This window comes from Lactuca virosa, chromosome 8, assembly GCF_052849685.1.
Source record: "Lactuca virosa cultivar CGN04683 chromosome 8, Lactuca_virosa_CGN04683_v6, whole genome shotgun sequence".
In the NCBI taxonomy this organism is placed as follows: domain Eukaryota; kingdom Viridiplantae; phylum Streptophyta; class Magnoliopsida; order Asterales; family Asteraceae; genus Lactuca; species Lactuca virosa.
Window position 1 is genome coordinate 193,786,066 of NC_136433.1, and position 23,942 is coordinate 193,810,007.

Here is a 23,942-nt window from a genome sequence, read left to right on the forward strand (position 1 = left end):
ATAAAATAGATCAATTGAACACATTTTCCAATGATGCTCATTTCACAATTCCAGATTCTTATCATAAGTGTAAAAATACCAAATTCTTCCACTATTAGAATGTGTTAGATTCTAAGATATTATGCAATGATCATTTTGTAATGACTAGGCACCAAAGTCATAGAGACTTTGCTAATTACAAACATTCCATTGCAGATTGTTACAAGACAATTCCATGGCTATGAAGTCTCATATTCAAAGTACATTTCTTCGAACATCCTTCTTGCATAAAAGTTTCTACACATAGGTTCTTAACATCCAACTCCATTATGGAAACATTTCCATATTGCCATATGACTATCCATTCTTAACAGAATCTAATCTATTCATAACCACGTCAATATGGTCCATCCATTACTATACTTCCAACTGTCCATAAGCAACCAATCTTCAGCGAACTTCAGATTGTCCTTGACAGTTGCTTAACAATTTTAAGTCATATCCGGTTCTGGTCCTTTTTCCCTCTTAATGCCCTAGGCATTTGGAAAATCAAAACAGGCGAATATTATAGCATATGCAATCGATCCTATACCCGAAGCATATGGGATACAATTCATAATGTCTTACATAAAGACATGATACTAGACCAGTCTCTTACTATAATATTTCCATATATAGAATTTCCAACGTTGAACCATTTCAACTTGCTATTCATATATGCTCATGACTAAGTTCGATTAATACTTCAATCTAAACTTTTAGATTCGAGATAAAGTATAAGTATCCTCTCCCTTACTATAGCAAAATAATTTTTCAAACTCTGCAACTTTGCAAATGAAAACTTTGTTTTCTATAAATAGCATTGCTAACTCGCAACACCTATCGTAATGATTATGCCCGCACTTAGCATAATAATTACATTCTTACTAGCATAACAATTATGCTCTCACTAGCTTTGACATGTACCCAGAAATCAGTTGGACTTCTAGAAATCAATACTTATTGACTTTCTTACCGAAGTTCAGATTTCTGATACAAGATGCTTCAATAAGACTTTATCTAGGCTTCTTAAACTCATACACCTTTCCTTAGATAGCTCATATGTGTGTCTAAACTATTTCAGAACTTACAGCAGTAAGTCCTGAATGTTCATACTACTTGCCATTTCTCACAATTCGAACTACGAAGAGGTATGTCGTAATCATAATCGAATTTGAGAATGCAATTAACACAACTGCTATCTCTTTAAATCTACTTAGTGAAAGCGTTTCCTCACAATCATCTTCATGAAGGAGAGAAACCTTTTGCCAGTTAGATTTCATAGTGTATGTGTTCCTATCCATGTGAATTTGTCATAACCATAATCACAAGACAAGGTTTGTGACAAATCCAAACTCATATGGACCGAACTTGTTCAACCTTAATTTCTTGCCATCTTGTGGCACAAGGGTCCTACCATTGCTTCCAAGTTATTGTGCAGCTCACCTCTACAGATCAATGTACTTTCCATTGATTAAGGTGCTTTGCCTTATGCATTCGAATGAGAACTCACAAAACTCACATGCATAGTCAACTTTAACTGGAGTGGGCATAGAAATAAGAATGTGTCAACACGATAGGTTATAAACCTCAAGTCGTGTGCTAGTGATTAACAATAGGTTTATTCTTGATTAGTTCTTGAACCTTTTCAAGATCTTTAAGACTCCCACTGACCTCTTGACATATGAGATTCTTTTTGTCAAGAAACATTCTTTGACAAACAAACATTCAAGAGTTAGTGCGGGTTCTTATCAAGACAAACACTACACATAATTGGTCTTAGTTGGTATTTGTCTTATCCAAGACATCACAACTTACCAATTTCAAATGTAAATGAGTAAGAAAACTTTTCTACTCATCATTTCATGATGTGTTTATAGACCTACTTAGGATATGTCACTCAAGATACAATCTCTGAGTATGACTATATGACTTGATTTTTGAAACGAAGTATGACTCGTCTTCTTGATTTAACCGTTTCAACAATTCCCGATTCCTATTCTTAGCCATACAAATGTACTAAGGTGTCCTTAGAGGATCAATTGTGATATGGTTTCATAATCACTAAGATGATCATAAAGCACGACTCTAAAGTACTCTCCTTTCCATTCAGATTGGAGAAACTTTTATCTTTCTGCCTAATTGATTCTTCTTATTCGTTCTTATTTACTTTGAAACTTTTTCAAGGTATTAGAATCATACTTACTCTTATAATCATAACCATGTTTACTAAACTTTTAGTAAACCATGACAAATATCCTTATCGTTCTTTGTGGTGGATCTGACCAGTTCACATCAATACATATGCGAACAGGGAATCAGTCTCAATTTTCCCAAGTACCAAGATTTTCATACATCATATAATTCAAGTCACATGATTCCCAGTTTCTATCCAATTGAAACTTGGGCGATAAGAATCTTTCTTTACTTAGAAAATTACGACACTACCACAATCGATATTACTAAGAATCAAACATTTTCAACATTGCTATAAATAGAAACATATAAACAACAATTTTCACATATGTCATTGCAAGGAAATATAAAAATAGACAAAATCAATATTTTTCTTTTATTTATAAAAAGCGGAAAAACTTGTCCTTACAATGAAAATACAAATGAAAACTATGTTACTAAATATTTCTAAGCAATCTATCATAACTCTTAAGTAGTAGCTTCAAAAATCTGATCATCGAACAATGCGATCGAAATCCATCTCTTCGCGACCAGACTCAGCTTACTCTTCCTTTAAGCTTCCTCTCTTTTCTTCGATCCTACAAAACATCAAAATGTAATCTTATCACATCATGTATTAAGAATCTGTAAATAGGAACTTAATAGAGTTAGATAGTGGACTTACTTGAAGTAGAACCATACAATTTGATTTTACCATCTCTTAGATCTCTCAGGTAGTCAGGGCAGCTTTGCTTCCAATGTCCCTTCAAATGGCAGTAGAAACAAGTGGACTCTTTGGCATTTGCACATGGAGCTATCAGAACTGGCTTTTCTCCTATGGTCAAATATTTTGACCATGGCCAATTCCCTTCCCATAGGAGAAGGGATTATTTCTGGACTATCTATGTGATTGCCTATGTCCATGGCAGCTTGGGAAGTAGATATTCCAATCAATTTTACTTTACTAGCGCACCAAATCATTTCTGATTCAGCAACAATTAGCAAATAGGTAAGATCGATAAGGGTCACGTCGTGATCTGTCATATAGTAATATTTAATGAACTCACTATGTGTCTCTCGAAGTGACTGAAGAACCAAGTCAACGACTAGCTTCCTTGGGAAAACGACACCCAACATTCCTAGTCTATAAATATGTAACTTCATCTCCAAGACGTGAGCACATACAGACTTTCCATTTTCGTGTTTTCTTGCCAATAGGGCTTGAGTAATCTTGAACTTTTCAAGTCGACGAACATGTGGGTCAGGGAGAATTATTGGAGGAGGTGGAGGAAGAGAAGTTCCACCAACGCACGATGAAGGGATTGATCTTTCACCTTGATCATCACGTGGAATATCATCTTCATGAGGAAAGCTTTTTCCAAAAGATTCGGGAAGACCATAGATGTTAGAATTAGACATATACAAGGGAAAAATTCAAGTTAGTTGATTCAATCCTTAAATAACACCCAAAATGAAATATTAAGGCTAGGACCCAACACAATAATTCACAATTCGGAAGAATGATGCCATAATCCAATTGTAAATTATTTGTCGGTAGGTAAATGACGATTTACCAATTTTCACCATAAAAAATGAAAGTGAACATTAGGTTTTAAATGAATTGAAATTCCTAGATTCTTTGAGATTCATTGAACTTTTCAATGGCATGTTTAATCTCGATTATGCCCTTCAAGTTTGTGGCTGGGATACCGAGGATCACAAATAAGGAGTGAATAACCATGCAAATTAGCTTGGTACTCTCGAAGTCATTTATCACCTAATCAATGTGCCGGTTAGCCACACACGCTCCATTAATCTATGATAACCTACGAGCTACCCATTGACATCCTTCATTAGTCCCATGTTAGTGTGCCGGTTAACCACACACGCTCCACTAACGACCAATAAGGTGCAATGTGCAATTTCATGGTTTAGCATCAAATTCACATTTTTTCTTAAGTAACTAAGATTGGGAATTTATAAGAGGTTTAGTTACTTGTATTTTCATTATACTTATTAATGAGAATGTCCTATCCTACCCATTCGGCTAACGACCCTCCACTAGTCAAGAGTGAGGTGGGTAAGAGTGTATACCCATTAGCGGTCATTTTACAGGTCGCTTCCTTAAACACCCCTTATAGACTAGCTTCGTGAATGAGGCCTACTAACGGTAAGACTGACTTTTAACTTATACATATATAATATATTAGACTTTTAATTTTATATAGTATAAGGGTGTATTTTAAACCTTTAAAATACTTGGAGGTTTAATCTTTTAAATAAATTAGACTTTTAATTCAATTAAAACTTTAAACCATTCTATTATGGATTCATTAATACGCTTTTAATTAATTATCAACAAAGCCATAATTATCCTTTTAGTTGTGTCCATTTAAATTTCCAAAATTAAAACCTTTAATTCTAAATTTAAATTATGAAACCAAAAGGATGTATTTTAAACATTTAAAAATATCAGGGTTCCAGAATTTAATATTTCATAAATGAGCCTTTTCAAATTCCAAAACTTAAGGGCAAGTTTTTAAACTCTTCAAAACCTATTGAATTTTAGAATTTAATGTTTTATGAATGAGACTTTTTAAATTCCATAACTTGAGGGCAAGTTATGAAACTCTTCAAAACCATTTAGATCAAATTTTAAACTAACAATATAATCATATAATTTTATCTTTTACCAATTTGACCTAATTCAATTCATATAGCACAATGATTCAAGTCAATTCTACAAATAATTAGTTTTTCACAGAATCAAGTAATTATCTTAAAATTTGACAATCATCATTCAATTGGATGAGGATAATCATTAACTTATTATATATATATATATATATATATATATATATATATATATATATATATATATATATATATATATATATATATATATCGAATTTTAACAGTCAAAACAGTTTGTGGTAATTATCCTAATCCAAAACAGGCCAAAAAAAACTAGAAAATCTGCAAGCAGAAGATCCTACTCGTCAAGTGCATGAACTGGACTCGTCAAGTTGCCAGTCTGTGAGTGAACTCGTCGAGTCCATCAGTCAGAGGCCAGAAATGAGATTTTTTCAGCTTTGAAAATTTAACCAATGCATCAATATAACAGAAAACACCTTAGGCTCTGATACCACTGAAGGGTTTTGAGCAGTATAACATCCCTATGGTGCACATACAACCCTAATGATTTGGATCTAAGTTTTCTCAAGCTATACATGCAATAAAATTATCCAAAGCATGAGACCTACAACTAGCATACAACTTTGATTTTGAAACATAAAAAACTAGTTAGATGAATACCTCTTTGTTGTAACTTGTAAAACTTGACATTTCAAGAGCTTAGCACCTCAAATGTGATGCCTCAAATGAGTAACAAACACCACCAACAATGGAGGATAATGAGAGAGAGACTAGGAGACACACAAAACGGCTAGGGTTCTTCTTTGAACTCTTAGGAGCCCTTTTGGTGATGCTAGGGGTTACATTTATAGTGTGGAATTCTTAGGGTTTCACTTGTAAACCCTAATTCACTTCCTTGGGCCTTTAGTATAATAATCCATATGATAAGCCCTTTGGACTAACTCTTCATGGACTCCCACATAAAAATTAGTTCATCCTAATCAACATGGATCATTAGCCCAAACTATATGTATTACTGATTTAATTAATCAGTCCCCATTAATTTTAATCAGTTTCCGTTAATTTTAATCAATCTCTTTTGATCACTAAATTAATTTCAAATTAATTCTTGACCAATACCAATTAAATAATATGATTCCTCAATTAATACATTATTCTTATAATATATTAATAAATCGCAAATAACCTCTTTCTCAAATATTCATCCTATCAAATTGCTCCGGTGAAGGCAACCCAAAAGGACCATGCTACTATCGGGTCAAGTACATACCCATTATAGTTATGGGCTTAGACACCTAATCCAACAGAATGGTGGGATGGGGTGGGTATGGTGGGACCGTATAATTTAATATTTCAAATTGTAAATAAATAGAAAAGATAAAAAATAGTAAAAATGGTAAATACGTTATTTTATATGGGTAACTGACCAACTAGGCAAGAAATTAAAATCATAGGGACCGTCTGTGTATTGAAAAGAAATTAAGGATTGAACTTGTATCTTTTTGTAAATAACATGAACTATCTATGTAATTTATCTAATAATAATAATAATAATAATAATAATTTTGAAGTAAAAGAACATTTTCATGTAAGGTTGATTGTTCAACAGTTATAAAATAATTTTTTTAAAGATAGAATTTAGAATAATATATAAATAGATTATTTACAAAATAAATTTTAACCGATATAATATGCATGTTTTTCATCATGTTACTACACCCAATCATTTGACTTATTTGTTGGCTTCACAATATTTCGATTATACTTGTGGGAGGTTTGGAATCCTACATTACGATGAAATCAAAAAATAATGTTTGGTTACGTTGGGGCAGAAGGTTTGGAATATTCTGTTTGTGGAGAATTCTTTGACTCCTTTATATATAGTCTTCTAAATATAATCTTGATTAAGGATTAGAGATCCAAAGTCAATTTCAAATTAATTTTAATTGATTATTGTATGAATGTGAACAAAAGAATTTAGCTCGTGCAGGAGATGAATAGTACACATACAATTCCGATTTTGAAGTCAAATTTAAAGGTTGAATAGCTCAAAGTTTGGTAAAATTTCAAAATTTTCTAACTTTTCTAATTTGAGCTTATTTATATATTTCACCTGTCAATGGTGAGTTTGATAGTGTTTATCTAATCCAACACATTCTCATGACAACTACATGTTTTATGATCTTATGTTATTTCGATCATAAAAATGGGGAGAATGTGTATTGGTTATTCGAAAAAAGATTGTAATTTTTCAAAGTCAAGGTTTTTTGTATTAAACTTGGGGAAAGGATTATTGGAGTTGAGTATAACTTCAGGTCTCGTTGAAGCTTAGTTGCTCTAATGACCATGACACTTTGATGGCTTGATTTGTTTTATGGGGAAAGGATTATCAAGATTTTGATTTGTTATATGGCGTTTTTAGGTGATCATGCCATTAACAAATGTTATTCATGTATTATTTGTAGATTGATGTGACATCGAGAGGGAGTTATTCATTGTTAAGAAGTGATTCAAAAGTTTGATTATGAAGTGTGATTTCATGGTGGGTTTAAATTTTATATGATTATTTTTGGATTAATTTTTGGAGTTCAAGGATGATTATGCCCTTTGGAGCTTGCTTTGTAATGTCATATATCCCAAATGTTAGTTTGGAAACTACAGCGATTCAAGATTTTGGGTCACTTCGCTATTGTATATCACATATATGCTACATTTTTGCTAGTTGCCGGTTTGGAGTTTAGAACCTCATTTTTGGAGATTCATGTAATATATTTCAAGCATTGAAGGGAAGAATGTTAGGGTGCAATGCTTTCTATGGAAGGTGACAAGGAGGCTTGAAATATTCTTTTATGTTTGTGGATAACATTCCTTTTAAATTACCCACAAATGTCTCACGTATGATCAAAATCGATTTATCTAGGTGAGATCGTAAGATCGTACGATCCTATGATCAGTATCATAATTTTAACAACTTTGATTTTGAATGAGAATAAATATTTTTATATATAATTTATTTAAACGTATATTATTATTTAATTAATTTTTTTATAAACATCCCTTGTGGATCCTTAATTTTTCTTCTTCTCTTGAATCCCTTGCGAATTTCTTACTCTTAATCCCTATTAGATTAATCTAAGTTCTCATAAAGAACTCCCTTATCTTGTTCCTCTAAAGGAACTTTTCTCTATCTTCTCTAATCATACACACTCTGGATTCCCACAGGAACCATCTAGCTACATCCCCAAAGAGATCATCATCTCTTTTCCTGCAAATACATTATATCATTCCCGAAGGAACCACACTCTTATTCCCGTAGAAACCATTCTCTTGTCCCGTAGGACCCATACTCTCTATTCCCGAAGGAATCTCTATCACTTGTCCCCGAAAGAACCTTTATCTCTTGTCCTTGAAGGAACCATCTTTCTCTACATCTATATCTTTTTCATATTCTCATCTTTTTCTCATAATTGGCCAATTTTCCATTTTGGTCAATATTTGACTAAAAGTCAACTTTCTCTAAAATTTAGGTTCTTACAATGGAGGTCTGGGACGGTGGCGTCGGAGGTCTGTCAGCTTGGTTGGAGAGTCGCATGTGGAGAAGAACGAACATGGAAGGTAAGAAAAGAAATAGTTTAGGGCATAACGTATCTTTTCGTTTTTTCAGATGCGCTTTCATATCTGATGCGGTCAAATGTATTTATTTCAGACCCTTGATTAAGATGTAAACAAACAATCTGAATCTTTAAGATTCAGACCTACCCTTTTTCAGATTCATTGTGGTAAAAAACAATCCATTACTAGGGTTTGAGATATTTGAAGATATCGAAAGGCTTACCCCTAATTTGAGAGAGCTTGCGAGGCGTGGTGGAAGTTGTTGCCTTGGTGGCCATGGTCGTGGTAGGGTGTTGGAGGTCGAAAGTGGGTACGGAGAGCTTATCGGAGGCGAAGGAGTGGCAAAGAAGACGGAGAGGAAAAGAATATCACTATATTGTGCTTGAGCATTGAATATGGAGATAAAGGATTTGTTACAAGAATTCGTTGAGATAATGTGGTATGGAGGCAATGAGGTACAAGTCTTGGTGGTGGGAATGATGAAAGGCAATTAGGCCATATCAGCATCCATGTGGACAAGAATTAAGTCACATCATCTAAGATTACCTCATATCCCGTTTCATTCCTTTTTTTAAGAGGTCCTTTTAGACTTCAATGACTTAAAAAGCACAAAAAAAAGATATTGTTCCATTTAGAATCGAACGTAAGAGTTTGTAGGATTTTTATGGCATTAACCCTTTTAAAAAAGTTACCTTTAGAAAATATAGAATTAAAATATAATAATACTTAAGATATGTCGGAGGGGTATATTAGACTAGAGAGAGTGGGTGCAGTTTTACCTACGGTTCCGCCAGATCATCACCCAAAACACCGCCCTCACTCTGCGGTAGGAACCGTACTTTTTCTCTATTTTCACCAGCAACGACCCAAAAATCATGACCAAAAATTTCGTTTTAAAAACATTACTTAAACCACAATTGTCAATTCATAACATAAAATCATAATGTGAATTCAAATATAATCTTCTTATCAGAGTAAAACATCCCAGGCTGACTAGTTATGGTGTGTGCCATGCGATCATTCCGAGCTCTACTCTCCGCTACCTCAAATACCTGAAACCAAAACTAAAAACTGTAAGCACGAAGCTTAGTGAGCTCCCCCAAACTACCACATACCATACAATAACATATCAAGCATATATTGGGCCTTGCCCACTGCATCGGACCGAAGCCCGGACTAACTGGGGCCTTGCCCCCTGCATCGGACCGAAATCCGGACTAACTGGGGCCTTGCCCCTGCATCGGACCGAAATCCGGACTAACTGGGGCCTTGCCCCATGCATCGGACCGAAGTCCGGACTAACTGGGGCCTTGCCCCCTGCATCGGACCGAAGTCCGGACTAACTGAACATAGCATAACATAATCATAGCTACTAACATAAACACATATATTGCATACTGCATCGGACCGAGGTCCGGACTAACTAACACAAAACATGCTTGAATCACAAAGACATCAAGCACACTGAACTAATGCATCGGACCGAAGTCTGGAACTACTGCTAACTAAACGGGCCGACATTGTGGCCGTAGACCCGTTCCTACTGGAAGGAAAACTCACCTGTACTGCTGAACTCTGATGATAATCCTCTGGCTGCTAATCGACTATTCTCTGAAGCGCTGCTCTCCTAGCTCACCGAGCTACCAACACCAAATAATAGAACTTAGCCTAAATTGTCCTCCAGAGGTCAACTAAGTCAACTCTGGTCAAGGTCCTGGTCAAAGTCAACCTTCCAGTTGACTCGACTCGCCGAGTTGTTCTACCAACTCGCCGAGTCCATGCTCTTCAAATCCCAAACAACCTCGACTCCACTCGTCGAGTCTAGCGAGAACTCGACGAGTTCTCCTTTATCTAACGCTTCGGGACTATCTTCAACCAACTCGCCGAGTTGTTCTACAACTCACCGAGTCCATCTTCATTAGCTAAGAAGATTGCCTTGGACTCGCCGAGTTCCTCCTTGAACTCGTCGAGTACCATGATATTCATGTCCATCACGGACACAGACTGGCTGAATCCTTTACTAACTCCACTCACTGATCTGTATCATAAACAGAAGGGTTTGGGTTTGCGACCCGACTCACCGAGTCCCTCTTGTGACATCTCTATTTTGTCGATTATAGACCATCCCAACACCTCCAACTCATAGATCTGGACTCCTTATGCTAGCATTGCACGTAAAGTTGCTAACTTTACGTGCAAGGAAGGTGTTATGGGGCTAAAACACTTAATCCAATGCTTCCAAGAAGACCTAGGTCATGAAATGGGACCCTAGCTGAATAAAGCCAACTACTTTGAGCTTCTAAAGCTCAAGAGTGTCCAGATCTATTGTCCAAACCATCCACAAAGGCTTAATACTCGGATTCTACTTGGAAATGATCCAATTGACAAAAAGGCAAGCTAGAAAGGGGATTTATCAATTGAAAGCTCAAGGTCTAGACTTTTTACCTTCTAACAGTTGCCAACTCGATGTGAAGGCTGGATCTACACTTCTTTCCTTGCTCCTTTCTCCCAAGCCTTCAAACTCCACTCCAATAGACCTTAATCTTTCACCAAAAGCTCCAAAAATGAAGTTGGGTGGCTAGGGTTTTGGGGTTCTGGGCGAGAGAGGTTGTAATGAACCCTAGGGAAGAGAATAAGATGCTTAAATAGGGCACCAAGTCCCAGAATTAGGGCTTCCTAACCCAAACCTGACTCGCCGAGTCCACTTTCCAACTCGTCGAGTCGGTCACTTAACTTGCACCCGGATGCCGCTCCGATTCGTCAAGTTCTTCCTTGGACTCGACGAGTTTACCCCCCTTTGACTTAGGGTTTTCCTTTTCTTTCTTGGCTTTTCTGATACCGGGCTTTTCTAATTTTGGCTTTTCTTGGTTTAATACATAATATAAAAAAATAAACAAAAAAGAAGTTGGAAATGGCGCGCCCTATTGGTCAAAAGAACAGTACTTGTTCCAAAATTTCGCAACCACCACCCCCGACGATAACTATGTGAAGATTCACACTCAACACACACACACCTTCTCCTCTCTATCACCTCAGGCGAATTCTCCATCAGACACCCACTTCAGCTAATCTTCATTCTTCACTCCGCTATTTCCCCAATTTCAGACCACAATTTCTTTACTTCTTATCAGAATTAGCTTCCCCCAAATTCACTGCATCATTTCTTTTGTTCTTGTGGATTACAGAACCAGTTGTGGATGCACAGTAACATGATATGATATGTGTGTTTGATGCCGTTTCTTGTTAATCTTCTTGACTTATATTTTAATTTCTTGAAGGGTAGAGCGTTTGCCGTGCCCTCCAAGTTCGTTTACCATTCTAGTCAAAATTAGGGTTTTGTTATTGTTTATTGTCTGTTCTTTGTGATACTTTTGGTGTTTATATTCTGTTTTGGTAATCGGAGGCTAGAAATGGAACCTCCTTCTGCAAGTAATTTATCTTCAAGTAGCAGTAGAAGTGGTTTAAGGTTCCGATTACGCGAAATCATTCGGGCGCCACTTTTGTCCTTTTTGGAGCAATCGGGAGTTTTCCACAACCAATCACGACCAGTTTCTACTTCTGATCTCGAGATGCAGCATGATAATGTAAATGATGATGTGTCCGGTGGTGTAGTCAACGGAGGAGAGGAGGTTTCTATTAGGATTATGGGCGCCGTGGAGGAAGAGTTGCCGGCTAATGCGGTGGCGAATGGTGGCGGAGTGGTTGGTAATGGTGAGGAACAAATAGGTAACTTTAGCGAGAGAGGAGTAGAGGAGTTAAGAAATGGAGTTGATGAGCAGACACCTGCAACTTCTTCAAATAACAATCGATATGATATTCAAAATGTCGCACAATGGATTGAGCAGATTCTTCCTTTCTCTTTGCTTCTCTTGGTTGTTTTAATTCGCCAACATTTACAAGGTAATCATTTTACTTTTCTTTAAAGTTTCTTGACAATTTTAGGTGTTCATCCATCCCATATGAATATGCTTCCATTTGTATTTGGCTCTTTTAGGTTTTTTTGGGACAATTTGGATATCTGCAGTTCTATTCAAATCAAATGACATTTTACAAAAGCAAACTGCTTTGAAGGTATAATTGAAATTTTGTCAAGTTTTCTCTTCCATGAATGATAGTTTCTGAATTCTTACTAACCCCTTAAATGTCAATGAATTTTTGCAGGGAGAGAGGAAGTTTTTTGTTCTTATCAGCATCACTGTGATCTTTATCCTTCATGTAGTTTTTGTTTACTGGTGGTATCAAAATGATGATCTTATGTATCCATTGGTTTTGCTTCCTCCAAAATCTGTCCCACCATTTTGGCATGCTTTGTTTATCATCTTGGTTAATGGTATGTTCTTTTCATTGTAATGATTAAACACAGAAAATCACCACATATTATACTAATAGTTCAGTGGCTAAATCGATAATAATGTTGAAAACATTTGCTTACCTCAGATTCAATGGCGAGACAGGCGGCTATGGTCTTCAAGTGTATACTTTTAATGTACTACAAGAACACAGGTGGCCATAATTATAGGAAACAGGTAACCAATATGTGTCAATTACATATTTACCCTTCATGTTTTTTGAGTTATTTTTTATTTGACTCAAGGGTATATTTCTTTAGGGTCAAATGTTAACTCTGGTTGAGTACACCTTACTTCTGTATCGTACTTTGTTGCCTACCCCTGTTTGGTATCGATTCTTTTTGAACAAAGAATATGGAAGTATCTTTTCATCAGTTACAGCAGGATTATACTTAACTTTCAAGCTTACATCTGTCATACAGAAGGTATAAAATTCATTGCCTATTTTGAAAAAAAAGATAACTGATTTCATATTGGATATTTAAAATTTAAGTTGGAGACTTTTTTTTTGTGTGTAGATACGATTGGTGTTGGCTGCATTAAGGGTGTTGTCTCGTAAAGAGGTGCATTATGGTTCATCTGCATCTACTGAGCAGGTTAGCATGAACTTTTTGTACAAATATTTTGGTAATGAATTTAGGAATGGAATCTGTGAAAGGAATTGAAATATGAAGGAATTGGGATATGACAGAATCATAATCTGTCATGTATTTGATTGACAGGAAATGGAAATATGGAAATCAATGATAAAAGTAAAAAAAGAAAAAAAAATGTTTCAATAGTTTGTTTTTTTGTAAATTTATGTAATTGAAAAAAAAAACTTGGGGAACATTGAAAAAGGATTTTGATGGAATTGAAATCCGTCCATTTGGCAACACGCCATGGACTGGAATCTCGAATTCCAATTCCGTTGGAATCCATGAACCAGACACACTCTTAAATTTCTAATAGATGCAATATTTTACAACACTCTTTTGAAATCAAACAATATGACTAAATTGCCCACATTCAGGTGAGTGCTGCTGGAGATCTTTGTGCCATTTGTCAGGAAAAACTGCACTCTCCAATTGTGTTACGGTGTAAACATATATTTTGTGAAGAATGTGTATCAGAATGGTGAGCTTTTTTTCTCTATATTTTATCGGTTTAATTTAGAATAATCATAAACAACATAATCGTTCAGTTGGGTAAAATGGTAAAAGTATGTATTTTGTCCTATTTCAAAACCATTTTTTTAAAAACGGTTAAAAAATGGTAAGTGGGGAATAAATAGACAAAACTGTAAAAGTAGAGGTACTTGTTCTGTAATATTTGAATCTTAAGTGGTTTGGGGTTTTTACAGGTTTGAGCGGGAGAGGACATGCCCATTATGTAGAGCCCTTGTGAAACCAGCAGACATAAAATCGTATAGTGATGGATCAACAAGCCTATGTTTCCAGTTTTTTTGATATTTAACAAACAGTAGATAAAGTACATGTAGATCTTTAAAGCCCTATCAAGATATCTGTTAACTGTGGGACAATCGTATACCAACAAGGCCACATGCATCGACCCCATTAGTTGTCCCATGAATAAAAAAATGTGTATTTTTTGTGAAAAAGGTAAATGTAATGCACACATGGTATTGAAAATGTATGTAAAGATGTGTGTTATCACATTATGTATTTTTTTTTTGTGAAATAAATTAAAAAGCCCTATTTCGCTAGATGAGTGCTTATATTTATGATACATGTTTACAAGGTGATTATATTATTATTGAACCACATCCTTTCTTGTCATTGTAGCGATCAACCCTATTACATGTTACAAATATTTAAGATATATCAGAAGTTATATAGCAGTTATAGAATGGATTTTCAAAAGATGCATTTAACTAAACTGATTTATAAAATAATTACACATATAATAACATGACACAGATGAAAGGTGTTCAAGTTTACATTGATGGTTAACCATTGAATACATGCACCAAAAAATACTTGCAAATTGAACAATTACATTACAATTACAATTCACATAGGAGAATTGTTTTGTTGATCCTCAGGGTTTACAAGAAAGGGGTTTGTAGGTGTAACAATAACATGCTGATTTGTGTTTTGAGGAGTTGATGTGAATGGCATATTGTTGATAGGGTACACTTGTGAAACCTCTTCTTTAGTTTCATCAATGTACACCACATCTTGCATGGTCAATTGATGGTATTCAACAATCTCCCTAAGAAACCGATTCTCCCTTGCATACACCGAGTTCTCTTGTGCCAACCGTGCTTTCTCTGCTAAAAGCGACTCAAGTTGGAGTCGAATCTGCAAAACAAATCATAAAAATCCATCACAATGCTATAAGGGTATTTTGGTCTTTTAATAAATGACATACCAAATCATCATCTTCAAGGCGACCTCCTTCACCACCAGTCTCTCTAAGGCTTCTGTTTTCCTCTTCTAACTGACCACATCTCTCCTTTGCAAACGCAAGATCCGCCTTCACTGTTTTCAGCTCACGTAGTAAAACCTTTGCTTTTGCTGCCATTGCCATTGATACCTGTAAATCCAATTCAACACCAAAACCCATATCATACATCTCATAAACACCTTCAATAATCAGCTAAAATGCAAGAAATAGCAATGTACTTGTTATTATAAATTTATAATTTCTTATTACAAAATTGTAGTTTGAATAATTAGGTAGATTGTTCAAAGTAGAATATGCAAAAGAAAAAGATTGAAAGTAGAATGCTATAATTTAGTGGATTTAGTTTAACTATAAATGAGTGAAGCACATCTGCCACCTTACGTCGCGTGAGGCTTTCAGTTGAATTTCTGTATCGGATTCCATTTTTAGTATTTGCTTTGAAGGTGGAATTTCTTCAGGCTTTTTCTTTATATGTAATTTGCGTGTTTCTTGAATGATGTCAGCAGTTCGATTCTCCACCACTGTCATGCCTTCCTGTGAGAGTAACATTAAACAAATATAAAGTTAATGTTATTTGACTTTTCAAAGGCTAGTCTGAGTCCAGTGCATGCCAAACACAGTACAACCTGTTCTATTTTGGAGTACAAGTGATACTATGCACTATGAACAACATTTTATACCAAATTATTTAAATGTAAAGATAGATAGAGAGGAAGCTTACCTCAAGAGCATTTCCAATGTAATTGAGAGATGATGTAATTGCATTTATCCCCTTTTGGAATGGAGGATTGCCTGCCTTTTGTTGATTATCTGGCAACTGATACTGACTTGAACCGATTTCTTTACTTCTAGCCTTCAAATAAGATTGATTTAGCTATATTAATAATAATAATAATAATAATAATAAAAAAATGTATACCCTGCTCCTTTCCCCAAAAGGGAAAAAGGAAAAAAGGAAACATCTTTCATAGCTAATTATTACCTGGCCTTTTGCTTCAATGTCAGACAGCTGCTGTCTTCTCCTTTCAGGAGTTTCATATTGCTGGGGAACATCATCATCATCCTCAATGATGGCCCTGGCTTTTCTAGCAAGAGCACCCCAAAAACCACGTATGGTTTCATCTGAATTCTTTGTTGATGTGTAATCATATCTTGTTGAATCCTACAACCATATGAGTAACCATCTGCTAAGGGAACTACATGATTACTTAAGCAACAGATGTTCACATATAATCACAAGACAGCAATTTCTGCAACTTTCATGCTTCAAATTGTCTGACAATTCACCATTTTCATTGGTCTATGCTCACGTTTTTGAATCATGATGTGCATTGTGAAATATTCTACTAGTCATTATGTCAGATATAGTACTCTCTCCATTTCAACATTTCATGACTAACCTAAAAGTAAAAGTCTTCTAATGCACATAACAAAAAAAGTTATGCAACTTAAATATCAACATTCCATTTGCCTCAAGTGTATACACAAATGCTAATGCGGGGAATAACTTCCTCTAAAGAAGTATAAACTCCATCATCAAATTGAGTAGCTCGTTTTTACCTTTTCATTAAGGAGGGGGCATCCCCGTGAACAATAACAATCAGATCAGAAGTAGAACAAAGCAATTAGCAACCACAACCAAAAAGCATACCGACTTTCCACATGTATACCGAAAAAATGAACAAAGACGAGACGCAAGAAAGTGATATGTATACAGACATAAATTGTACAAAGAGAGTACCTTAGCGGAAGATGAATAAGAAGATCGAACAGGATTGGACTTGGCTTGCCTTGGTGAAATAGCGGATTGACCGTAAGCCGAAGAGAGCGAAGATTCACGGTGAGCAGATGATGCTCTGATGGCTTTGGCAGCGAGAGACTCTGTAGCCATCGTGGGAGTGGAAGAGGATGATGAGCTGTCTCCCGGTGGAGATAAAGGATCATTAGGCCTATTTGAGTTAGGGTTTGGGATTGCAATTTCTTCCCTCAACATCGAATCCTTGACAAATCCTGGCCTTCTTCTATACGCCATACTAATCAGAAGTGAGTTCTGAAGTATTTCACTTCCACCAGCCGCTACCACCGCCGCTGTGGAGATAGAGACGCCGGTGAAATGAAATGGATCCGAAACTCCTTTCAGTCAACACATGTAGTCCCACTGTCAGTTGCTTGTCAGTATCTCTATTCCATCCGGGATCCAGGGGTCGGTATTGGGTTTTCCGACAGGCCTCATTTTCATATCGGGCTTTGTATTAATGGGCCTTTCATTATAAGCCAGTTAAAGAGTACAAGCATTGCGTTGCTGCATTTTCACATGTTTGAATAAAGAAAATAATGGAATGAATAAGGATAAAGCTGTATCATTCATTGTATTCTATTGATATATTTAGTTGGTTTAAAGGAATCAATTAAATATGTCGTTTGTTATGTTAATTACAAAATTTTAATAAAATAAAATTAATAAAAAATGAAAAAATAGTTTTTTTTTTTTTTTTTTTTTTTTTTTTTTTTTTTAAAGAAAAGATTGATAAATTGTATAGAAAAAATTGATCATATAATATACTCTTTTCCAAAAATAACCAAAAAAAAATGAAAATTTCTCAGAAACATCTGCGAAAATCGATGTTGCCTGGGATATTATTATTAAAAAAATTTAATATCATTTTTTTAATAATCAATAAATAGAAATTAATACATCTTAGTTATCATCGTACAACGAATGAGAAGACAAACGGGTAACAAGTTGCGCCGCTAAGCCTTTTTGTATGATAAAACCAATTCTTTTGAAGACTACATCTATTGATCTAGGGGATGATCCATTGTACTCTACTAAGAAGCTCCACCGCATCCGGCGCAAGGAAACCAAACATATAAAATGCAAAAGGTATGAACATGTGTTGATTTTTTACGCACGATTTCTCATGTTTGGTAATCTTGCATGTAGCAGCTTTTAATGCAGCTTGTCCCGTCGTGAAACCTCCGACCCTCAAGCCTACGAGAGGGTATACCCATGTAAGGTCCACACATGCGTGTTTCCCTCCAACTCATCCAAAAATCAAAACGTCAGCTGGTCTAAGGGTTGACCTTCCTTCTGTCGGGTCAGTCAGAAATTTCACATGAGCCTCTTTCTTGGCGGAAACTTCGGCACGCTTAAATATGTCGACCAAAACATCACTAACCATATCGTGCCTGTATTTGAACCCCGTGAGTTCTTTGCAATGGACTGCATGCTCTCCAAAAGAGTCCAAACATGTCTTGCGGCACACCGGACATATCTCGTCGGTTGGAAATATTGGAATCATGAGTTGATATTTGAGAATGGTACGATACTCCACAGGAGACATATATTGGCCAAGCCCATCTATATGGATAGCTAGAAGAAAATCTTGAGCATGTGGTGCACGTAAACACTGGAAAACTGCTTTCTGCCGAGTCGTCATGTTGAAATGCACTTCCATATCTTGGTCAATTTTACTAAAAAGGGCATTCACCAGTGTATTCTAGGATTTAGGGCGGGGTGTCCTTAGTAGTAAAACTGCTAAGGTCAATGTCCGGAAGCTTGTTACGAAGAGAAGCTAAGGCACAATCATAATCAGAATCCACACCATAAATGCCGTTATCCCGTACGATGTGGTCTTGCAATACCCAAGATTGGGCCCGTGAGGCAACAAAAACATATGAGGTAGCCTCTACTGCCGAGTATAAACCCAAACCACCAAACCGAATGGGTAGGGAAGCAATTCGCCACTGTATGTCGCCAAAGAAAGGGCCACCACAAACCACAACGTCCTTAATCGTCTCGCGCAACCCATTATCGAAGAACAACTCCGCCTCCTCCATGTGAAAGGGTTGACACGTCCTTAGCCCAAAGAAAAGTTTAGCAATACCCATACAAGACCGAAGTAGAAAGAGCTCACTCTACAGGTCAGACAGTTGTGGAAGAAGGCACATCAAATTTACAGCATTTTCAGCTCTCTTTATGGCTAAGCTGCTAATGAAACTAGCATCTCTACTAACAGCTCCCCCGAGAATTTTGACCCCCAATGGCGGCCTTCCGATGCCAACTGGGAATAGCCCCTCACTCAGCTTCCTACCATCACACGAGGGCCAAAAGAAGCTCGGTTTTCTTGATATTCAACTGAAGGCCTTGTTGGATAAGGTGTCTAAGTCCATAACTATTTCTGGTATGTACTTGACCCGGTTGGCATGGTCCATTTGGGTTGCATGGCATTGCAATACTTGGATAGACCAAAATGAGAGAAAGGACACTTAAGGTATTTTAATATATTATAAGTTCTAATATATTAATAATATTATTTAATTAGTATTGATCAAAGAATTAATTTGGAATTAATTAAGGGATCAAAAAGAGACTAATTAAATATATGGGGTTGATTGTGTAAATCATCTATTCTTGTATAGTGGGCTAATGATCCATGCTTTATATGGATTGGGTTAAAACTCATAAGGTGCTCCATGGATAGTCCATGGAGGTTATAAACCCATGGATCATGGAATATGGAAAGCCATGACAATTAGGGTTTACATGGTGTAACCGTACTTGTGCCACAACTATATAAAGACCCCTAGACAAGCAAAATCGGCACTTGTACAAGCAAGAAAGAGGGCTAGCCGATTTTGAGGTGTTAGTGAACTTCTCTCAAGGTTATTCCAAGTATTGTGGTGTTGTGTGAGACATTTGAGGCATCACACTTGAGGTGCTAGGCTCACAAGGTTTTCAAGGAATCCAAACAACATAAGGTATGCTCTACATCTAGCATTTATGTTTAAAAGTTCCCCATGCTATGCTAGATAGGTTATGAACCTTGGAAATCACATTTGCATGTATCATAGTAAAACATAGATCCAAGGTTTCTACGGTTGCATGTACACCATAGGAGTGTTAGAATGCTCAAAACCCTTCAGTGGTATCAGAGCCTAGGCTTGTTTATTTGATACTTGATGCAAACTTGTTGAAAAAACTTAGTTTTCTGCATTCTGCAGCATGAACTCGCCGAGTCCATGGGGGGACTCGACGAGTCCATGAGTTAATTCATCCTACTCGTCGAGTAGGTTCGTGCACTCGACGAGTAGGATCCCATGAATGCAGATTTTCGAGTTTTGCTGCTGGAAATGGACTAGAAACATTACCCTAAACTGTTTTGGTGTTATAAAACTTATTTTAGATGGTGTAATGATTATGCTAATCCATTTTCAATGGCTATTATCAAAATTTCAAGTTTTATATGGTTTATTTATGATTCTTGAAATTGTTGATATGAACATTCATGAACTTATGAGTTTAGAAGATCATAGGAATTATTTGTAACTTGCTTGTTAGTTTAATTCTTGATCTTGATGTGTTTTAATGGAATCCATAATTTGTCCTCAAGTTATGGATTACCAAAAGTCACTCTTTTAAAGTCCATTATTAAACACATAGGTTACATAAAATGAAAAGTCACTCATTTTATTAATCCATTAACTCATAAGTTATGAAAGATGAAAAGTTTTGAAAGTTACAAAACTTGCCCTCAAGTTTTGGAAAATGTAAAGTTACTTTAAAACTTTAGTTCCAACCCTTAGAATTTTAAAAGTTAAAATTCAACCCTTATACTTTATAATATTATAAGTTTAATAATAATTATATATGTATAAGAACAAGTCGTTTTACCATTAGTAGGCCTCATTCACGAAGCTGGTTTATAAGGGGGGTATAAGGTTGTTGCCTATAAAATGACAGCTTAATGGGTGTCCACTCTCACCCACCGCTTCCTTGACTGGTGGAGGGTCGTTAGCCGAACGGGTGCTAACCCATTAAATTACACTTTGCACTTTGTTTAAGTCGTTAGTGGAGCGTGTGTGGTTAACCGGCACACTAACCTGGACTTAACAAGGTAGGCAAAGGGTGACTTAAGGTTTATCATAGGTCGGTGGAGCGCGTGTGGTTAACCGACACATCGATTGAGTGATAAACATTAAGGGTACCAAGTAATTTGCATGGTTACTTCACACCTTGTTTTGTGATCCTCGGCATCCCAGTCATAAAACTTGAAGGGTACACTCGAGATTGAAACATGCCATTGAAAAGTTCAATGAATCTCAAATAATCTAGGAGTTTCAAAAACCAATTAAAACCTAATAATTTATTTCTTTTTTCATGGTGGAAATTGGTGAATCGTCATTCACCTATCTTCAAATATTTTATAGCTTGGATTACGGCATCCAAATTCTAAGTTATAAAATATTGTGTTGGGTCCTAGCCTTAATATTACATTTGGGTGTTTTATTAAGGACTATCTTTATATCTAATCTAAACTTGTCTTTCTTCTTTTCAGATGTCTTCCAACAATGCTGCTTCTGGCTCAAACCCTACTGGCTCCTTCTCTCTCATGAACCTTTGTTGGAGAGTCATCTTCGATGGACCCAACTTTATGGATTAGATCAGGAACATCAGGATGGTCACTCGTTATGAGGACAAGGAATATGTCCTCGACAAGGAGCTTAAGGAACTCGATGAGTCATCTGCTACTCCTGAGGAGATCGCTGAATACCAGGCACATGAGAGAGATGCCACCAAAGTGGCATGTATCATGTTGGCCACAATGACAGCCGAGCTCCAAAAGTCCTATAAGGACTTCTACCCTTTTGAAATGCACCAGGACTTGATGGACTGCTACCATCAGAGTGCTCGTCAAGAGAGGTATGAATCATCTCCTCCATGATAACAACCAGGATGAAGGATGGTGAACCCATCATGGGCCACATGCAGAAAATGCAAAGGTATGTGGACCGTTTGCTGAAACTGAATGTGAACTTCCCAGAGGAGTTGGCAATTGATATCATTTGCACTCTTTACCTTCGTGTTATGATCAATTCCACATGACATACCACATGAACAAGGAGGAAGTTACACTCAGCAAACTTCAAGGACTATTGAAGACCGCAGAAAGTGGTCTTAAAGGTAAGTCGGTTGTTACTACTCCTACTCCTACCGCAGCCCCTGTCTTGGCAATCAGGTAAGGCAAAGGAAAGAAGAGGAAGAGCCCTTCGAAGGGTACCAAAGGAAAGTCCGTTGATGGCTCCTCTTCAAGTGGAACCAAGAAAGGTTTTGTCACTCCTTCTGCTAATCCTAAAGAGGGTGCATGCTTCTATTGCCATGAAAAGTCGCATTGGAAGCGAAACTGCCCAAAGTACTTGCAAGATGTTAAGGATGGGAAAGTAAAACCCAACCATGCAGGTATATACACTATATTGTCTAATAACTCACCCTATTCTAACTCTTGGGTCCTTGATACAGGTTTTGGTATTCACATATGTTCTGATTTGCAGGGACTAAGAAGAAGTGAGAATGTGGAGCATGGGAAGATAAACTTGATCATGGGAAATAGGAAAGTTACACATGTCACCAAGATTGGAGTTTATTCTTTGTTGCTAAGTAGTGAGTTAACATTAGATTTGAATAAATGTTGTTACTCGCCTGAAATGGCAAGAAATATTATTTCCTTTCATGGTTTGTACAAACAAGGTTTTACCTTTTCGTTTGATAATGAATGTGGTGGTATTAATGCTTTCTTTAATAATGTTCTTTATTTTAAAGCATTACCTTGTGATGGTGTGTATGAAACTGTGTCGGTTGTAGATAACCTAGGAAATAATGTGTTGTGTATCGATTCTTCCTCTAGCTTGGTTAAAGCATCATTATGGCATTGTCGTCTTGGACATGTAAGCAAGAAACACATAGGCCAACTCCAAAAGGATGGAGTCTTGGAGTCATTTAACCTAAAGTCAGATGATCGTTGTGAATCTTGCTTGCTTGGGAAAATGACAAAGTCACCCTTCACTGGTACTTGTGCTAGGGGTGAAGGTTTGTTGGATCTTGTACACACAGATGTGTGTGGACCCTTCAGAACCGCCACAAGAGATGCTAACCGCTTCTATGCGACTTTTACTGATGATTTTAGTAGATATGGATATGTCTACTTAATCAAGCATAAGTCAGAAACCTTTGAAAAGTTCAAGGAGTTTAAACAGGAAGTGGAGAATCAGTTGGGCAGGAACATTAAGATGCTTCGATCTGATCGAGGTGGTGAGTATCTTAGTACAGAGTTCCTTGACTATCTTAAGGAATGTGGGATTGTCTCAGAATTGACACCTCCCAGGACACCACAGTTGAATGGTATGGCTGAGAGGCGCAATCGAACCTTGTTGGATATGGTTCGTTCCATGATGAGTCGAGCTTCGCTACCAATCTCATTTTGGGGGTATGCCTTAGAGACTGTCGCCCATATCCTTAATCTAGTCCCTACCAAAAAGGTTGCCAAAACACCTCACGAGATGTGGACTGGAAAAGTTCCCAATCTAGACCACATCAAGATTTGGGGTTGCGAGGCTTTCGTGAGGCGCGAGACTCATGATAAGCTCGAACCTCAAAGTGAGAGGTGTATTTTCATCGGCTACCCACAGTGATCCTTTGGTTACATCTTCTACAGACCCAGTGATAATGTGGTCTTTGTAGCAATGAGAGCAATCTTTCGAGAGAGAGAGAATTCATAAGCCAAGGAAACAGTGGGAGGCAAATTGACCTTGAAGAAATTTGTGACAGCCCGAAACTTTTTCGTTCAAAACGTTAAAAAAATAAATCAATTTGGAATTTATTTCTGCTCTTGCCGTCATTATTTTGAGCTTAATTAAATATTCTAGGCTCGGTCCAATTAAGTTTTG

General features: G+C 36.6%; 2 protein-coding genes across 2 annotated transcripts; one reads left to right on the plus strand and one right to left on the minus strand.

The window, feature by feature from the left end:
- Window positions 1-11,392: 11,392 nt before the first annotated feature.
- Window positions 11,393-14,514, plus strand: LOC145132588 (uncharacterized). Its single transcript, XM_079067433.1, has 8 exons — window positions 11,393-12,360; window positions 12,455-12,531; window positions 12,622-12,790; window positions 12,898-12,986; window positions 13,070-13,234; window positions 13,328-13,405; window positions 13,822-13,925; window positions 14,152-14,514. The coding sequence occupies exons 1-8, from the start codon at window positions 11,871-11,873 to the stop codon at window positions 14,255-14,257; spliced, it is 1,278 nt and encodes a 425-aa protein (XP_078923559.1). The 5' UTR covers window positions 11,393-11,870; the 3' UTR covers window positions 14,258-14,514.
- A 148-nt stretch (window positions 14,515-14,662) lies between these two features.
- Window positions 14,663-17,390, minus strand: LOC145133750 (uncharacterized). Its single transcript, XM_079068714.1, has 6 exons — window positions 16,960-17,390; window positions 16,201-16,380; window positions 15,940-16,071; window positions 15,600-15,752; window positions 15,183-15,347; window positions 14,663-15,112 (listed from the first exon to the last, which is right to left on the minus strand). The coding sequence occupies exons 1-6, from the start codon at window positions 17,248-17,250 to the stop codon at window positions 14,822-14,824; spliced, it is 1,212 nt and encodes a 403-aa protein (XP_078924840.1). The 5' UTR covers window positions 17,251-17,390; the 3' UTR covers window positions 14,663-14,821.
- Between the last annotated feature and the right edge of the window lie 6,552 nt (window positions 17,391-23,942).